Here is a 20,580-nt window from a genome sequence, read left to right on the forward strand (position 1 = left end):
TTTTAGCTTCATTATACACTGAAGCACTTGCTTGGTTTTTGTTTTCATAATAAAATAGAAAATGTGCATTGTCACTAGAGACTCTAAAATAGGCTTCCGTGTAAGTGTAATTTCACTAAGAGCAATTTTTATATCAAGTTTTAGTTCTTGGTTTTTACTTACTGTGGTGTTTTAAAAATAGATTCTTAAATTATATTCCTTTTGGTGGAATCTTATTCTCCTCCCCTTGAGTGGGCGCTATACTTACTGGGTTGTTTTTTAATAAGGAGTATATGTTAGAAATGACAGGAATATGACTTCCAAAGGTAGGCCATAAAAGGTATTGCAGCTTCTTTCTGGCTCTCTTAGATCCCCTGTACTGGAGGATGCCAACTGCCATGTCATGGGGACACTCAAGCAACTCTATGGAGATGTGCTTGTGGTGAGGAACTGAAGTTTTGTGACAATAAACACGTTAATGAGCCATCTTGGATGCAAGTCATTCACCCCCAAATGAGCCATCAGATGACTGCAGTCATGGTTGATGTTTTAACTGTAACTTCCCTAGGGACTGTGAGGTGGAACCACCTCATTAAGCTGTTCCTGAATTCATGACCTACAGAAACTGTAAAATAACAAATTTCATTTTAAGCCTCTAGGTTTGGGGTAATTGGTTACTAATAGAGATTTTGCTACCCATAATAATGTGGTGCTGCCATAACAAATACTTCAAAATGTGGCATATAATTTGAACTTGGGGACAGTAGATAGAAGCTTAAAGTTAAGCCTTTGAGGAGACTGCTGATGAGGTCTTAAATGAAAATGAAGAACACCATATTGGAAACTGAAAGAAAGGAAATCACTGTTATATAGTAGCAGAAAGTTTAGCAACACTGTCACCTGTAGTAATAAGTGAAGTAGAAAATGTACTACTTCTGGTTATGGTAAAGCAGTGGATGGGAGAAATAAGCTCAGGAAGGGCTCCTAAGCAAACAAAAAGAACCAGGACTTGATGGTTTGGAAAATTCTCATCCTCTCAATATGTCAAACTATGCTAAAATTAGGAAATGGCTTCCAGGCAAAGATCATATCCTGGGCACTCTCAGAATAGGTTTGTCTAAAGAAGAAGCCAGTGGTGTGACTATAAAATCCTTTGTTAAAACCTCAGAAAGATGTAGTGTGAGCCTCAGAGAACCTTTCAATCAAAGTAAGAGGGCTTAAAGCAGATTAAGGGTGTCCTCAGCAGAAATTTAAAGTAGAGAAGAGTTTGTCTCAGAATTGTGACTGTGCTTTTTGTCTAACAGAGTGTGAATCCCAGTAAGATTTCCAAGAGACCCACAAAGTTTTCAAAAGAGTTAATTGGTAGAAATATTACCAGTCTGAGTAGCGGCCCCTTGGATCCCCAGAATTTTACCGGCAAGGAGCAGGTTGAAAAACATTTTACATGTAAACATGGACTTCCTTTCATAAAACGGAAAGATAACTCAGAAATAGAACCAAAATCTCAAAGGGCAGAGCCAAGAGCTATGGAGAATTATTCCCATATTCAAGGAACTTCTAACGTGTTCCCACCTTGATTACAGAATTACTTTGGATCAGTGACTCCGTTTTCTCTTATTCTGAACCAGAAGTTTTATAACAGTTATCCTCTGCCTGTCCTACCATTGTATTTTGGTTGTGTGTGGGGCAGATAATTTGTCTGTTCAGTTCATGGGTCCTCACAACGAGAGGAACTGTACTTATGGAACACCATTCAGCTAAGTTGCTCCCAAATTTCTTACTCAAAGAAACTATGAGATAGTAAATGTTCTTTGAAGCTGCAGTTTTGTGGTAATTGGTGGTTATGCACCAACAGCTAACCAATACATAAGCAGAAAAGGAAGATGAGTAGAATGAAAGCTAACATTTATAGTCATGTTCATTTTATCTTGCTCCCATTCTCAACTTTTTTAGATGATACATCTAGCTTAGGTTAAATTCCATTTTTCAATAGAAGATTGTATTATATCTTGGTTTTATAGCCCCTTTACAACTAAAAGTATGTTCAGGTAAAAAAAACACAGTTCTTATTAGTTTAAAAAATTCTGAGCCCGATTATGTATGTATAATATATTAACCTTAATTATACCAAAAGGGGCTGGGGGATACTGAGATGCTAGCAAAATGTGAAATTTTTAAAAAAGAATCAACTTACAGAATTAAACTGCCAAAGAAAACTCTTAAGTTTACTTTAGTACCATTTATTTCATGATATGCTAAAGTTTTCACATACATCATTCTTATTTTGGAATGTATTGGAGGTTATAAAGTATTCTAATTCAGTTAACCACTTTATTAGGAACAAAGTACGTTATTGTTTTGTAAACCACCTATGGGCTTGACATACATAAACATTGTGAAATTATCTTGAGTGCAAGTTGACTGTAGTTTATGATAGTGGTTATGTCAGGTTTACTTTATTAGTGATTATTTGCAAAGAAAACTAAAATGGCTTTAAAAGAATAACCCATTCTCTAATTATTTTAACCCCAAGGAAGTAATGACTGTTAGTTAGATCATAAATGTCTTTAAGACTTTAAATATCAGAGTGGAAATCCTCTCCATTTTGAGTACTTATTAATTCATTCAGTAAATATTTGAGCACCTGTTCTGTTCCAATAACTATGCTAAACATTTGATTATTTGCTGGTAGATAACTTTCAGCTTTCAGCAATTCAGTATCTTTATCAGCATCATAAATCATCAGAAAGGTATTTACCTTTCTATTTCATACTTGTCTTTGAAAGGTTTCATAACATCATTATTTGGATTTAAAATCATATCTTGCTCATCTTTTATCCCTGATGTTTAGTACAATTTTGACCATATACATAGTTGGTAGGAAAGGTTTTTTGAAGAAAAATCTTCAAAATTAAGGAGTTAAAAGAAAAAAAAAAAACAAGCAGCAGTAAGGTATGAATGTTCTTTTCATTTGGTTTCTTTATTTAAGTATTTTAATGAGCCGGTGAGGTGGGGTGTTTTTTTTTTTTTTAATGTTAGCTTACATTTGCTTTAAGATTATTTTTACAGTGTTTTTCCAACCAGAGTTGTTAGTCGTAACAGTGCTTATTGTTCAGATAGGCTAGATTGCTAACAAAACCCATAAAACTCACCTCACGATTGGTTTGTGATTATAAGAGGAAAAGATCTCAGATTCCATGCTTTGGGGCAGAAGAAAGGTGACACCTAATTGATCTGAAGTGAAAAGGTATCATATTTTCTCTTCGCCACTGAGAAATACTTGACTAACTTACTCTTTTTTAGAATTAAGTAAGGTCATTTTTGAGCCAAATGATTAAAAGGATTGTGATTTACATTTATTGTTCAAAGTCATTTGCTTTAGTCAAGGGCGCTATGAATTGTTCATGTACTCATTTTCAGAGGTAGTAACATTTTAATAAGGCTCTGTATCTGAAAACTAAGTTAATGGATAGAACTTTATTTAGCTAGCAAAATGGATTTTATATTACTGTGATCTCTCACCATCCTACCTTATAGTTAAGTTCCTGTAACCTTTATATATTTTAGATTGAGTTTAATTATCTAATAAGGGAGTAAAAAAACTCTATATAATCTTTTTGCATAATATTTTGTCACTATTTAATTTTTCCTTGACTCTTAAACTAATCTTCATGTAGGATATTTGGTTAGTTAGAAAATTATAAAGAAGAAATCAAGAATCATTTATCCCTACCTAGTGGTAATTGCTATTAAGATTTTGGGTTCTTCTGCTCAAGTTTTCCTTTGTTCTTGCATGTTATATTCAAATACATACTTCTTTTTAAAAGTACCATCAGAATCAGTCTCTTCTCCATTTGGATTGTGTTTTTGATAGGATTTTTGTTTGTATTGGTAATGGTAGTGATAGTGGTGGTTGGAATTTAAGTAGTACAAATCATAAAATTTGAACCCACGCAGTCTGATTTCAGAGGCTTTGAATTTTGCCATTATATTGTGTAACTTTACTACAGTTTATTTAACCATTCATGTTTCATTGAACATTTACTTTATTTTCCACAGTCTTGTACATTAATTTTTGTTGGTACTTCTGAATGTGACCTTAGGATAAAATCCTAGAAATAGATTTACCAATTAAAGGATTGTCTAAAGATTTATATAGTTAGCAGAAACTATGCAACTATTGCCTGCCTATTAACTAAAAAACAGATTTGCAGACAATAAACAATCCCTGAAAACCTAATACCACATTTAAGCCAAACTAACTTTTCATTTAAAGTGTAGTTTCTGTTGATTAATAAGGTGGAGGACTTGTTTTTCTTTTTTGTTTTTGCTGGACATTATATGTTGGTACTTTTCTCGTATGCCTTCCATATTATTTCATCACTGATTACTGTGTTCAGGTTGCCTAAACAAAATACTATATATGCTATTAGTATTTTTAGACAAAGCTCATAGACATGCAAAATTGAAAATTCAAGGTTTAGTTTATTCTTAAACTAATAAAAAGTAACTAAAGAAATCTAGCAAACAGAATAGGAGACACTGGTGGTCAAATATAAAATGCATTGCTACTGGGTGCTACATCAAAGTGTAAATAGTGATTTTGTTGGGCTTGTAGAATTGTTAGTCATTTTTTTCCTTTTCTGTGCTTTCTAAGTTTGCATAATTTGTATAGTTTTAAATACCAAAAGAATAGCTTTGATAGCATTTTTAACATATGCAATGCTAGAATATAAGATTTCTTTATCAAAGAACATCTAAAATTTTTTCATCATGCTAAAGTAAACTAATAATATAATTATTTAAAACTTCTCTTGTTGAATATGACCCAGTCACACGTTCAAACCTGTGATTCGTGATAATACAACTACAAGAATGAAAGTTTGGAACAACTGATAGACTGTGATATCAGGTTTTTTTGCACTATATTGTTTATTGGGAATCATACATTTTAAAAAGTTTACAGAACAATGCTGTTTTCTCTGCCTCAGAATTAATATAGAGAGAAGGGACAAAGGAAGGAGAAAAGCAAAATCTGTATTTATTTTCTCTACAGCTGTCATCTAGACTTATGTTCTGAAAGAGAACTACAGCTAGAATTATTTTATTACTTTATACTGCATCCTTTTGCCTCTACACACAAAATTGCTGTAATAGTCTTGGAGAAATAAAAAACTAAACAATCTCTGAGCAACCATAGAAGAATAATTATTATACCAGCCTCTGAGAGTGGAACAGATTTCCACTGTACATGAAATATTGGCATGGTTTACTTTTTAGGTAATACAGATGAGCCAATGCCAGCACAGTACTAAAAGCATTGAATGTGGATGTATATTACTGCTATAGACAACTTTTTAAAAGCTGGAGCTCATGCAAATGTATGTACATCCTTTGTGCGTATCATACATTAGATTTTCTGCTCTTGTGGAAGATTTTTTGGCATTTTCCACCACCTAACTTGAGATTACACCCCTTTTCCCATAGTAATTGTTACCTTTAAAGAGTTTTAATCCAGTAAAAAACATTCAAGTTTGACTAAGCCAGAATACTTTTTACTCAGTCTGATCCAAGTTTTAAAAAATGTTTTGGCTACTATTAATTTTAATAATGGAAATGGTACAAATAATCTTTTTTATAAAATAACAATTAAAATTTTTTTCTTATATGAGTTTGGCAGAGATAGTTAAATGATAAGGCCCAGTGTGGGTAGAGATGTGAGGAAATAGTCTTTCTTGAGAGGTTTTCAAAGGGCACATAAGTTTGCTAGAGGGTAGCTTAATACTCTCTAGTATTAATGGGAATTAATCCTAAGGAAATAATACTACCAGTGCACCAAAATGTATTTATAAGGAGGTGTGTTGAAATGTATATGACCAAAAAATTGGAAGCTATTTAAATGCCCCTAATTCGAGTTTTGCAAATATTGAACTTCTTTGCAACCATTTTAAAGCACAGGGTACACCTTTATATATTGACACAGGGAGAGGTTCATGGTATGTTTTGTGGTAAAAGAAAGCACTACATGGATAGACCTAAATATATAAATGGAATCAAATTATACATAGACTATAAACATATATATATATATATATATATATATATAAAGTCTAGAAAGGTACATGTCAAATAATAATAGGTGCTATTCCATACGGGGGTGTGTGTGAAGAATTTTTTGTGTAATTTGAACTTTTAACAGTTATTAAAATTATTTCTTTTGTGGGTGAAGACTTTTCATTGTTGTTTAAGGAGTTCTTTTTCTACATTTTTTTCTATTGCCAGAGTTACTCCCAAGGGTCTATATTAATATAATGTGATCTGACTTGTGGTTATTTGCATATCACTGATTATTTATAGGGTACTCACTGTGTGTCAGGTATAGTTCTAAGCTCTAGGAATAAAACAGAGGGAAAGTCATTACTGGCTCACGGGAAAAATACAAATAAGAGAACACTTAGAATATAGGGTGATAGATATAAGTATTTTTGAGGAAGTTCAGAGGAGGGAGTAACTTTGGAGTGGATTAACAGACTTTTTGAGGCGTTTATGGCTGATGTTAAGGAGTTCTTTTTTTTAATTTTTATTTTATATTGGAGTATGGTTGATTTACGTTGTGTTAGTTTCAGGTGTACAGCAAAGTGATTCAGTTATACATATACATACATTCATTCTTTTTCAGATTCTTTTCCCATATAGGTTATTACAGAATATTGAGTAGAGTTCCCTGTGCTATATAGTAGGTCCTTGTTGATTATCTGTTTTATATATAGTAGTGTGTATATGTTAATCCCAAACTCTAAAAAGGAGTTTTTCTAGTGGAAAAATTGAAGATAGTCTTTGTGGGCAGAGGAAATGACATGTACAAAGAATCAGAAGTGTGAAATGTTAGACAGTACTGGAGAGAAACAGTACATCTGAAGCAAAAAGAGATGATGAAACAGTAGAGTAGGAGCCATGGTAAAGTAACAAACCTATGCATTCATTTGTTAGTTCTTCTGTTCATTCTCAAAATTTCTTGTTCATGAAAAGAAAACACTATGTAATTTTTAGTAAGACTAGTCCATTATCATAGAAATTAAATAGCATATCCATAAATAAGAGTGAAAGTTGTGATAATGCCTAGTCTTAGTGAGAATATAGAACATTGCTTGTGGATATATGAATTGTTAAAACCACCTTGGAAAATAATTTTTATTTTATAAATCAGAGCATACGTGTATCTTATAATCTAGCATTTCCACCCCTGGATATGTACCAGAAAAATTCTTGTATATATGGATCATGAGGCCTGTAGAAGAATGTTCTTAGCACCCTTGTTTGAAAGAGCAAAAAATTGTGTTTTATCTTAGGCAAGTTACATCATGTCTTTGAGCTTTAGTTTCTTCCTGTGGAATAGAGAGGTAATAATGCTAACTAGCTCAAAGGGTTGTTGTGAGGATGAAATGAGTTAGCCCATGTAAAGTACTTGAGACAATGTCTGCTACATAGAAAATGCTGAATAGGTGTTAGCTGTCCTCACTACAAAGAAGTGAAAATGAGTGAGCTATTGCTACATATATCAACATGAATAAGTTTCATGAAAAAAAATGAGCAAAAAAAGCAAGTTCCAAAATGTCCCAAATAGCATGATATCAGTCAAATAAAATTCAGAAGCATCTAGAACTAAATATTGTTTAGGAATAATACTTATGTGGTAAAGCTGTAAAGAACAGTAAGAAATTGTAAAATAAACAACTACTTCAAGATAATATTTACCTATCCAAGTGGTAGAGGTGGGGGATGCTATTATTTGTTGTCTTGATAATATAATATTTGTTGTCTTGGTTATTTCTCTTTCTTAAGTTGGGTGATAAGTATACACATATTCACTTTATTACCTTTATATTATTATATCTATAGTCCTTTATATAAAATATTTCCTAAGGGAAGTATCAGTGGTTTGGTGTGTATCCTTCCTTAAACTGATAAAATTTTAAAATACCTATTCATCCATCCTATCAATTTGACAGATAGGATCATGTCATACTGACAGTTCTGTCCCTAGCTATTTTTCATTTAGCAATATCTTGTGAGTACTGCAATACACATCTTTTTAATGGCTTTTAGAATTCTATCATATATGTACACCATAATTTTTTAACCAGTCCTGTGCTGATACAGCCATAGGATGTTTTCTCCTTTTCTTTTTTTGTTAAAAAGAGTGCTACGATGATTATTTGTGTGTGTATGTATCTGTATATACGATCACTTTCTCAAAGAAAAAATGCACTCCCACCAACAGTGCAAAATATCCTGTTTCTCCATACCCTTGCCAGTGTTGAGTATTATTATATTTTCCATCTTTTCTAGTCCGTATAAAAAATTGTCATCACATTTTTAAGTCTTTAATTGAAGTCCATCATCTTCTTTTCATGTATTTGTTGTCTGTTTCTTTTTCCTGTGAAATAAAATTGGACTTTATCTTGTACCTCAGTGCTTCTGGAGTGAGAGAGCCCATTTCTATGGATTGTGTAAATTATGTATCTTGAAAGCGTTCCTCAGACAATAATGATTCTCGGCCCTCTATTCTCCAGTGTGTACAGGGTTCCCCAATAGAGCTTTGATAATTGGATACCTTAGAAGGGTTCTGAGTAGAAAAACCAACAGATTTGCACGCCTAGCCTTTTCACAAGACTGGAAACAAGGAGATCACTTAGAAACCTACTAAAATAAGAGAGGCAAAAAGGATAATGAGAGCTTGCATTAAGAGAGTAGTAGGTAAGTGGATATGGAGAAGAGAAAATGGGTTTGAAAGACACTCAGAAGATTAGCTTGTTTAGAAAATTATTTTATTTTACTGACCAAAAAAGATATTCTGTATGAATCCAGAAGGGTTTAGGGCAAGGGTTGAACAATGTCTCAGTTTATTATCTCAAATACAGAGTGGCGGGGGGTGGAGGGAGGAATCTACTTATGCCAAAAAGCAAGTGACTGGTTCATTAGTCAGTTGAATTACTTGACTGTTTTGATAGAATATAATTGTATTGTATTTTTAAATATTATGACTCTATATCAAAAGAAGGGGGGAAAGTATATACCTAGATTTTAAAAGAAATCGCCCTTATAAATGTAAATAAGCTCTAGAAAAATTGGAAAATCATTCATAATCATACCATCAAGGAATAATATTAACGTTCATTTTATATCCTTTTAACCTTTCATCTTTTTATGGTTATAATACTATAAATAAAATTTTATATACTGATTTTTTAACATTAAACATTTCTCCACAAAGTAGGTATTATTCATAAACCTAATTTCAAATGACCACTCATTCCATTAAGTGGGCATACCATAATTTACATAACCATTCCCTTAATTTAGGACATTAAGGTTATTTCTTCATTTTTACTATTAAAAAAATTCTGAGAAAAATATTTTGTGCCTAAAGCTCTTTCCATTTAGTACAATTTTTTTCTTTACTAGATTGAGTAAGTGGTCAAAATGTGTGAATGTTTTAAAAGCTTTTGATGCATTTTACTAAAATTGCTTTTCAGAAATGGTTGGTCCGGATTTTCCTCCTGTGTATAGAATAAGCAGTGAATGAGAATGACCATCTTCCTTATCACCACTTTTTTTAATACTTTGTCAACTTAATATACACCTAAATTTAAACTTGCTGAAAGAGACATAAGTAGTAGGAAAATGGTCTTTTCCTGTTTAGGATTCTCTAAAAATGTTAGTTTCTCACAATTCATGTATAATATGTCCCTTATTATAGATTGTAGACTCTACATTTTCAAACAGTGAGGGTTGGTTTGTTTATTTTTACCATATCAGACACCTGAAAGATGTTTTAGTTATTTTATTAGCTGAGACACATTTAGATGTATAGTTATAAATTCACTGTGAAGTATGAAATATTTCTTTTTTTAAAAAATATTTATTTATTTGATGGCACCATGTCTTAGTTGCGGCTCATGGGCTCCTTCTTTGTGGCATGGGAACTCTTAGTTGCGGCATGCATGTAGGATCTAGATTGAACCTGGACCCTTTGCATTGGGAGCGCAGAGTCTCATCCACTGTGCCACCAGCGAAGTCCCAGTATTTCTAATTAATAGGTTAATTCCAGGTATTTTGGTAAGCATTTTTAAGTTGAACTAAATCATTTATTACCCAAATACTATACACATTTTATTTGTTTAATAATGAAACAATACTTTTGATATTTCCCTTTAATAATAATTAAAAAATTAATTAAAAATAATTAATCAAAATGAAATTTATTACTGTTTAATGTAAGTAGAATTAACCTCAGTCAGTACAGTAAAACACTGGGTCATGTAAACATTTTGTATTTGTTAAGATACAGATTTTTAAGTAAGCTTTATTATATTTTACAATTCTTAAATGACTTCTCAGTTAGATTAGAATACAGTAAAGACAACCTGATCAAAATAGTTGTCACCATTAAAAGCATAATTACTTTATGATCACTACTAATACAGTTTATGCTTGTTTATAGTTTTTAATCTCTTGAGTATCTCAACTAACCCTGAGATTTTTAATACAAATACTATACCCAGTTTATAATAAAAAGGAGCTGTGATTTAGAGAAGTTAATTGCTTAAATTTCATACCCAAGTTGGATAAGACAAGGTTCCAACCTAGGCCCTTTCTCTAAACCTTTTTGTTGTTATTGTTGTTTTCTTCTATTCAGTTTGCTTATGATTTTTGACAATTACTTGGGTCATTTATTTTGAAAACTCCCTGGAACAAATAAATATGCTTCCTGAATTCTTTTTTTTTTTTTTTTCTGAATTCTTTTTACTCTCCCAAATTTTGATCATTAATTTTGAAAGAATGTTTGCTGAATACCATTATTTAGCCACCTCCTTTCCAATAACTTATTAGCATTAACTGTCATAACACATTGATATAACTATTAGGAAAATTAGCTAAAAATAGCAATTAACTGGGTTTGACACATGTAGTTTTAAGTGACAATAGACTCTCAGATACATTTTTTAAAGTTTAATTGCTTCCTGATAAAATAACAGCTTTTAGTTTTCAGAGCATTTTCACATATATTACCATCTCACTAAATCCTTATGACAATCCATGTCATAAAACAGTATAGGTATTATAATTATTTAATTGAAAAAACTGAGTTCCAGAAAAATTAAATGTCACAAAGCTTCTTTGTTTCAGAGCAATGACCAGAACATGCATTTATAAATTTATAATATCTTAGCTATAACTTTTATGAACTTTATTGCTTAATATTAGAAGTAATACCAAATTTTAATAACTTTTATGAACTTTATTGCTTAATATTAGAAGTAATACCAAATTTTAATAACTTTTATGAACTTTACTGCTTAATATTAGAAGTAATACCAAATTTTAATGTTTTTTATTTTTATAAAAAAGCTTGTAAATGTTTCTACCTTTAAAATTATTAGCCCTATAATGATTACTCTAAATTACTTTAGAGTGAGCCAGTAAAGGTATTTCTGTAATTTTAGTTGGCTGTCACTTTTTCTTCCCAAATAATTATATACTAACGGGAAAAATAATAGCAAAGAGTTATCTCATTTCTTAAAAAAATAAAAAAAAGAAACAAAACCTTTTCAGGACTTTCTGTTTTGTAATGTGCTAAGTTTCACTTATTCAACATTTATTTCACAGAAATATTGTTTATGAAATTCCAAAAGCATTTTGTTAGTGACTGTCATTGATTGAACATATCTCCTTCACTGAGTCTTGTATATGGTTTGAATCCTTCTAAATAATCAGCAAGTTCAGGCTAATTAATTAATTCACTCATTCAATTACTTTTAAAATTACGTGGACTACTGTCTTCCTTCTTCGATCCCTCGTATCACACAGCACAATCCTTGGTACTGTGTAAAAAGAAAAAAGTTCTTTAAAAAAAACTTGCAAAGTAACAATTTTATTGATTTGTATTTTTTCCTCATAATTTCTTCATTTTCTGTGTACATATATCACTTTTAGTTATAATTAACAGCTTTATTGTAATTAGATATCTTTCTCACTTGGCATGGATAGCCTTCTAATTCTTCCTATGTTATTTTTTTTAAGAAAGTCCATTTTGCTTATAAAGTTGATTTTTTTTTTTTAATTCATATTATTTTATTTTGACATGGCTTCCTAACGCACATTTGAGTTTGGGGAATTGCCATACACATTGATGGTCATGGTACATACTTACTGATTTGCTAAATTTTTGTTAGAGTAAAGGTATCTTATTTTGTTGTTGTTTTTTACATTCTGGTAACTAATGATTTGGGGATTGTTCCCATTAGGCAGCTGAAGAGGATACTTCCAGTTCTCTAGTGAAAGATCATCTCTTCCAGCAAGAGACAGTTATAACCAGTGAGCCTTACAGAAGCTCAAGACCTTCTCCCTTTGAAGATCTGAATGCCAGAAGAGTCTACCTGCAAAGCCAAGCCAATCAGGTGAGAAAATAAATATTTTTCAATATATTATTCATATTTATAGAAATCGGATGTGTTAGATGAGAACATTAGGACCATCTGCCCTTTACCAGTCAAAGAACAACAGAAATCCAGGAGAATAAGATTTATAATGAATCAAATCCGGAATGAGACAATACATATATGTCATAATGTCCTAAACAGGTTTAATAATTGAGTCATAAATTTGACTTTAAATTTTTTGATGATAAAGGGGAAAAGGTGTTAGTTACATTTTCATTATCCAGTAGAGGGATACAGAGGAACATAAACCATAGTTTCTGTTCTAAAAGAGTTTATGATGGCATAATAGATACGTGCTCATAGTGATTGGGAGCACAGGATAGGGGTATTGAAGTCGTTGTGGAAGATGAGAGTTTGTGTTTTTTCTTAAGATACACCTGAACTTTTCAAGGATGAGAAAAATTGTTAACTAATTGAAGAGGGTGGGGCTGGTGATGAAAATTGGGGGGGAAAACACAGGAGGAGCGAGGGGATGAATGTTTTAAACAGAGGGAATTTTAGTCAGCATAGTCTGCCATAACAAAATACCATAAACTGGGTGGATTAAATAACAGGTTTTTTCCCAGTTCTGAAGGCTTGGAAGTCCCAAGGTTAGGGTGCCAGCATGGTTGATTCCTAGTGAGGGCTCTCTTCTTGGATTACAGACAGCTGCTTTGTCTCAGTGCCAGAGAACGCCCAAGTGAGCAAGCTCTCTGGTGTCTCTTATAAAGGGCACTAATCCTATCATACCAGGAGCACACCCTTCATGACCTAATTACCTCCTGAAGACCCCATCTCCAAATAGCATCACACTGGGGGTTTGGGTTTCGTATAATTTGGGGGGGGCAGGGGTGACACAAACATTTAGTCCATAGCAGGGAACAGTATGAGCCAGAGGTATGCATGATCTAGGGGGAAAACAACATGGAGGGTGAAAAAGAGAGGCAAAGAGAACAAGAGCCAGACTGTCGGGGTTTTATGTCCTGCAAACCACCTTGGACTTAAATCTTGTTTGTTGTTTCACAAAGCTGGGTACACATTCATGTGCCAGAAGACACAAGGAACCACAGATTAAACACAGTGCATTTTTATAGAGTGTCACTTTTACTTACAAACAAAAAAATCCAAAGCGGTGTACCAGGTTTACATTCCCACTAGTCGTGGGAATTTTCCTGAATACTTGGTATTGCACCCCCCCTTTCCCCCTCCCCCTTTTTTTCCCCAATTCAGTCACTTAGTGGAAGTAAAGTAGTATTTTATTGTGATTTTAGTTTATACTTTCCTGATTACTACTGCTTTTGAGCACCTTTTTTTATATGCTTATTGACCATTTAGAAATTCTGTTTTGTAAAGCACCTATTCAAGTATTTTGCACATCTAATATTGAGTTGTCTTTTTCTTATTGATTTATAGCCATTTTCTTTTTGTTTATTTTGGAAATAAGTCCTTTGTTGGATATATATATTGCAGATATCTTCTCTCTGGTGGTCTTTTTACTCTCTTAATAATGTCTTTTGCTGAATAAGAGTTCTTAATTTTAATAGAAGAGTGATTTAGTGATCGTTCCCTCTGTGGTTAGTGCTTTTTGTGTCATGTATAAGAAATCTTTGAGTATCCTCACCAAGCCATGAAGATATTTTATGTTGTCTTTTAGAAACTTTATTATTTTTTCTTTCATGTTGGATTTTTGTAAGTGGTATAAGATTGAGGTCAAGGCTTCCCTCCCTGCACCACAACCCCCAAATCTGGATAGCCAGTGATCCAGCACCATATAGTAAAAAATCTATGCTTTCTGAAACAAGTGCATTGCATTTTCAGCTTTGTCATGTGACTGTATGTGTGTGGATCTATTTCTATTCTCTGTTCTGTTCCCTTAGCCTATTTGTCTATTTTTTTTTTTATTTGTCTATTTTTATACTGGTACCACACTTTTAAAATAACAGTAGTTATATAATATTTCTGGGATCTGGGAGTTATGTCCCCCAGCTTTGTCCTTTAAGATCTTGTTGTTCTTGGACGTATGTAAATTTTAGAGTCAGCTTATCAATTTCCACAAAACTCCTAGAATTTTGATTGACATTGTATTGCATTCATAAATTAATTTGGAGGAAGTTAACATCTTGACAATACTGAATCTTCTAATCCATGAAATGGTAAATTCATTCATTTATCTTTTGTTAGATTTATTCTTAGGTATTTAATTTTTGTAAGTTTATTTAGTTATTAATTATTATAAGTATATTTTGTAAATTGACCTTATATCCAGAGACATTGTTAAACTAATTTATTAACTCTGTACTTTAAATTTTTTAAATGTCTGTTTCTTGTCACACTGGCTAGGACTTGTAGTGCAGGAGGGATTGACTTTCTTATTTTGTTCCTTATCTCAGGGGAAAGCTTTCTATATTCATTGCATTCATCATTAACTATGATATTTGCTGTATGTTTTCATAGATCCTTTTAACAGATTAAGGTATCTATCTATTATTCCCACATCACTAAGTTTTTTATGACATGCTTCTGCAGTAATTGAGATGATTCTAATTTTTTTCCTTGTTGATTCTGTTGATTGGTAAATTGTAATAATTGGTTTTCAACCTTGCAGTCTTGGAATAAACCCATCTTGGTTGCCATATAATACTCATTATACATACACATATAAACATATGCACACATAAAATTGGGTTTAATAATATTTTATCTAGGATTCTTATGTCTGTGTTCATGGAAGAGATTGGCATATAATTTTCTTTTCCCATAAAATCCCAGGCAGGTGTTGTAATCAAGGTATGCTAACTCCATGAAACAAATTGGGCAGTGTTTCTTTCTTGCAGTTTGTGGAAAAGTTTAAATTTGTTGTTTTTCTTAAATGTTTGGTAGAATTTCCTGGTGAAGCCATCTGAGCCCAGAATTTTCTTTATCAGATGATTTTGAGCTACAGATCGATTTCTTTAACAGATACAGGACTATGCTGATTTTCTAATTCTTTTTAGAAAGTCTTTTTACAGGATTTTGGTTTTTATTCCTTTTTATGGAAAATTTCAAACATACTAGAAGTTGAATGAATAGTGCAGTCAATTGCTGTGTACTACCCTGCTTCTGACATTAGTCATTGGCAAAATGATGATATGCCATATTTTCATTATTATTCAGAAATGGATTGATTTTTAAACATTTGGGGTTTTCTACTTTTCTTTTTATTGCAGATATTCTAAGAATATACTCTGAATGATTTCATTCGTTAACATTTGTTGAGACTTATTTAATGACTCAACATAAGGTCCGTGTGCCATGTGCAGTTGAAAAGACTTCATATTCTTAGATGTTGTGTGTAGTGTTCTTTCTATATATTAGGTCAGGTTTGTTATCCTTATTAACTTTAAAAAAATGTGCTTGTCAGTAACTGAGCAAGGTATGTTTAAAAATCTCCAACTTTGATGGTAGAATCATCTTGTTTTAATTCCATCAGTTATTTACTTTATATATTTTGAGGCTATTGCTTGTAATTTTATAATTGTCATACCTTTATGTTGAATTGACTCTCTTGTCATTATGAAATATCCTTCCTTATCTCTGGTAATACTTTTTGCCTAAAAGTCTACTATGTCTGATATTTTCTTTTGGCTAACGTTTACACAGTGTGTGTTTTCCCATCCTTGTACTTTCAACATTTATATGTCATATATAAGATGTCTCTTTTAAACCATATGCAGTTGGGTTTCGTTTTTTTCTCAGGGTGTTTTTGTGTTTTAGAGTATTTTGTCTCCTTACTTCTACTGCAATTATTGATATAGTATAAATCTACCATCTTACTTGTTTTCTGTTTGCCCCATTTTTCTTTGTTCATTATTTCCTCCACTTGCCTTATTCGGGTTATTTAACTACTTAATTTTTCTTTTTTATTAGATAATTAATAATACAGTTCAGTGCTTTTATTGTAATCCTAGAGGTCACAATACGCATTGTTAACTCCTTAGAATCTACCCTAAATTGATTGTTTTTTAAACCACTTCTGTCTGGAAAATGCATGGATCCTACAATACCTTAATGCCATTTATCTCTTCTTCATTTACCGTTTGTGTTGTTGTTGTCATGAAATTCATTCTGTGTGTATGTATTTATAACCTCCCAAAATAATATTTTAAACAGTCAACATTGATTTCAGTTTATCCGTCTACTTATGCTTTTGGCTGTTCTTTAATCCCTTGTTTATTACCGTACTACCGTGTAGGATCATTGGCTGCTTATTGCTGTTGGTGAATCTTCGTTGTCGTTTTTCTGGAAACATCTTTTATTTCCTCCATATTTGAAGGATGTTTTGCTGACTGTCACATTCTAAGTTATCATTTATTTTCTTTCACCACTTTAAAAGATGTCACACCATTGTCTACACTTTTCCATCGTTGCTATTGAGAAATGCTGTCTGTCTTTGGCTTTTCGCTGTTTTATTAGCCATGCCTAGGTACTAGGTTTTTTTATTGGGTTTATAGAGCTTTTTGAATCCGGCTGATATCTCTGAACAGATTTAGAAATTTCTCCACCATTGTCTCTTCAAATATTGTTTCTAAATCTGAGGCTCAGGGAGAGATATGGACTGAACTTAAAGTTGGGAGTCATTATCTAACGATGGAAACTAAAACTATGAGAGAAGTTTGAATTACTTTGTAAGAAGAATAGTATTCAAAGCTGGAACCTGAGGATCACTAAATGTTAAAAGACAGGGTGTTGAAGAAGAACAGTCACACAGATAGGAGAACTAGGAAAGGGCAATAATGTCTCAGAAGCCTGAGAAGGAGAGTTAAAAAGGTAAGTGAGGAGTAGTTAATTAATGTATTGCAATTACATGGTCCAGTAAAGGACCTGGATGAATCCTGGATTCATCTCTGTAAAGGTAATTGATACCCCTAGCATAGTTTCAGGGATTAGGAGGCATTCATGACAGTAGAAGAAACAACTTTTTTCTTTTTGTCTGAGCTCCTTTCAAAAGTTTGACTACAGAGGCCTTCCTTTAGAGAGCAGGTGGAGCTAGAAGGTGGAGGGCCAAGGAAATAAATATGTTTAAAATTTGAAGGGTTAAAGAAAGTGAGAAGTTAAAGATTTGGGACAGAGAGAATAATTGATAAAGACCCAAAGGAGACTATCAAGGACACAGGAATTACACTGAAAGAGGAATTACTTCATTTTTCTAGACTGAAGAGAAGTTTAGGTAGAACTACAGATTTATTAAAAAGGAGGTAGAAGGTTAATGAAATTCAGACTTGATCAATTCAGCAGTGTGTGCCCTCGCATTCTTGCATAAACCTAAAATTTAATTGTTTTTATCTTAAAAACTTGAATATGGGGGCAGGGGGTAAAGAGAAAATAAAAAACCTTCTGGATCATCTGGGAATTTTTCTTCCAGCAAGTCCCAATACAACCATACCACAGCAAATAAATAAATATAGTTTGAAATATTCAAGTTAGACCCAGATTGTGAAAGGTTCCCTGCCAATAGATATGATTAATTAGGTTACTTAAGGTCGCAAGATACATATATTCTCAGGCTATGTACGTTGGTGGGGACTTATCGTAATGACCTGGGCAAGTACCAGGCTAATAGCATGTATTCATTCAGCCTCTCTGGTCCTCCCATGATTGGAACTTCAGTTAGGATTATCCCCCTTCCTCCACTCTAATTAAGTCTAATGCCAGTGTTTCCCATATAAGTAAATGGTATATCACTTATACATTTGCTCAGGGCAGAAACTTGAAGCTATCCTGACTCGTTCCTCTCTCAATCTCATACTGTAGATATCAGCAGTCAATCAGCAATCCTGTAAGCACTACATTCAAAGTATATTTCTCAGACGTTCATCATTTCTTACTGCTATAGTCTTCTAATTTCCCTACTTCCACTCTTATCCTTCCCATCCACTCTAATAATCTGTTCACACAGTAACCAAAGTGATCCTTTAAAAAGATACAAATCAAATGTGTTCAAAACTTTATAAAAGTCTAACATCCTATTTAGAACAACATACAGAGGTTTTACAGAGCTGTGCATGATTTTGTTTGTGGCTTCTCCAGATTTATTTTCTATTCTTTCTCACTCACAAGCTCCTTAATACCTCGACCGCCTATGTTTTAAGTATATTAAGAATATCTATGCCTCAAGGGCTTTGCATCTGCTCTTCCTTTTATCTGGAACACTCTTCCTCCAGATGTTCCTGGAGCTTGCTCCTTACTTCAGGTCACCTCTTCTGTGAAGCCTTCCCTGAGCACTCTAAATGAAATACCAACCCTTCCATCACTGTATCCTTATGCTATTTTACTTTTCTTAATAACACTTATTTCCTGATTATAATTTGTCTCCTATTTGTACTTTTTTTGTTTGTTCACTGATACGTTCAGGAATCTAGAAGTTCCTAAGATAGAGTAAGCACCCAGTAAATATTTGTTGAATGAAAGAATAGATGAATAAATGCTAACAGCATCACCTTGGAAGCATCCTACATCAGAGGAATAGCCTTGCCGAAAGGACTAGACTACTTCGTTGCTGTCAAGAAATATGAAGAGTGTGAGATTTAACCCTAGCTAGCAAGTTATATGAATGCTGCCAGAAGACATAAGACTGCTAGGTCAGAGCCAAAGGACTGTTACTCACAGCACAATAGAGTAGCATGAGCTTCATGTTTGTGTCAGTTCCCCTTGCTTCCCAAGTCCCATGGGGGTGGTGCTAAGCTGCTCAGGTGAATATTGCACACTCAGTGGGTTTGCATCCCAATATTGGAACCCTGAGTTTTGGGGAACCCCAGTCTTTTATAATGGGCGATAATCCTGCCTGACTTTTGCCAGGGAGGGACACAGTGTCTTTGTTATACTCGTTAACTAAACAAACCTAACTTCAAAGGAGAGATACTATATCTTTCAAGGTTTCCCTATTCACACATCTTTGAAAAGATAGTCTGAAGCAAAGGCAGATAGTACCTCTACTCACTGTATCTGCAGAAGTGAGACCCATGGAGAATTGTCACCTAACACTAGTTTAGGTTTTTCCCTCTAGCAGTGCTTAAACAGGTATTGTCAGTGTTTGTCTTTGGCTCATTTTCTATGCTTCCGTGGACTACTTAAATCCTTTTGATGGATTAGGTACATTCTTTCAAACTGCTAGTGCCCTCAGTCAAGTTTTAGTTAAATCTAATAGGCCTGGAGGCCATTATAGTCCTTTTACTCGATTTCGCTTACTTTCAAGTTCCTGGAGGTCATTTCACTGCAGATGAATAAGACCACATGTATTATGGTCTTACAATCAAAGGTTTATGATGTATTTAATACATAGAAAATAATACATGTAATGAATACCTGAGAAAGCAAAAAACTTTTAAAAAAAGAGCACCTCCAATCCTGTTCCCTTGCCTTCATCCTAGAGGTGACCTTTACCTTGGACTGTGTTTGCTTATTAGCATTCTTATGCTTTTCTTGGTAATTCTACCACTTCTTTTTCTTCTGCCAGTAGATATTTTAGTTGTTTCCATATTTTTGATATTAGGCATACTGCTAGTACAAACTTTCTTGCCCCTCAGCTATTCTTGTGCAAGAGTTTCTTTAGGGTGTACAGAAATGGGCCTTTGATACTGATGTGCTATAAAAAGGCTCTTGGGCAAATTAGTCTATAAGATTCATGTGTTCTGTGACTATAAGAGAGATATTTTGAGCATTTGAGAGGTTAGAGAAATAACGCTGAATATTCCATTACAAACTAATTTTAACCATATACTCTTATATAACTTGTTATTGAGTAATAAAATTTTCAGTGACACTTCTTTTTGAATTTTATTTTTGGCCAGTATCTCCTAGTTTATGGTGGTTTTTCACTCTTTTTATGGTGTTTTGGTGAACAGATGTTCCAAAATTTAATACAATTGAATTTATCATTCTTTTCATGGTGGTGTTTTTAAAAACTCCTCCCCACCCTTATCTGAAAGATTTTTCTCTTGATTTTATTCTAAAAGTTTTGCAGTTTTGTTCATAAGACAAACTGCAAAACAAACTGATTTTTGTTCCACTTTTATTTTTTCCATATGGATTACTGATTGTTAACAGCACCACTTATTGGATCCTTCCCCCTACTTATAGGCAG

At 33.1% G+C, this 20,580-nt stretch overlaps 1 protein-coding gene across 1 annotated transcript in view; it reads left to right on the top strand.

Annotated features, from left to right (window-relative positions):
- SPRED1 (sprouty related EVH1 domain containing 1) overlaps positions 1-20,580 on the top strand; it is a 119,864-nt gene that overhangs the window by 76,397 nt on the left and 22,887 nt on the right. Inside the window, exon 5 of the mRNA XM_060147016.1 lies at positions 12,288-12,440. Within this exon, the coding sequence (XP_060002999.1) occupies positions 12,288-12,440 (153 nt within the window). The remainder of the gene's footprint in view (positions 1-12,287; positions 12,441-20,580) is intronic.

Source organism: Lagenorhynchus albirostris, chromosome 1, assembly GCF_949774975.1.
Source record: "Lagenorhynchus albirostris chromosome 1, mLagAlb1.1, whole genome shotgun sequence".
Lineage (NCBI taxonomy): Eukaryota > Metazoa > Chordata > Mammalia > Artiodactyla > Delphinidae > Lagenorhynchus > Lagenorhynchus albirostris.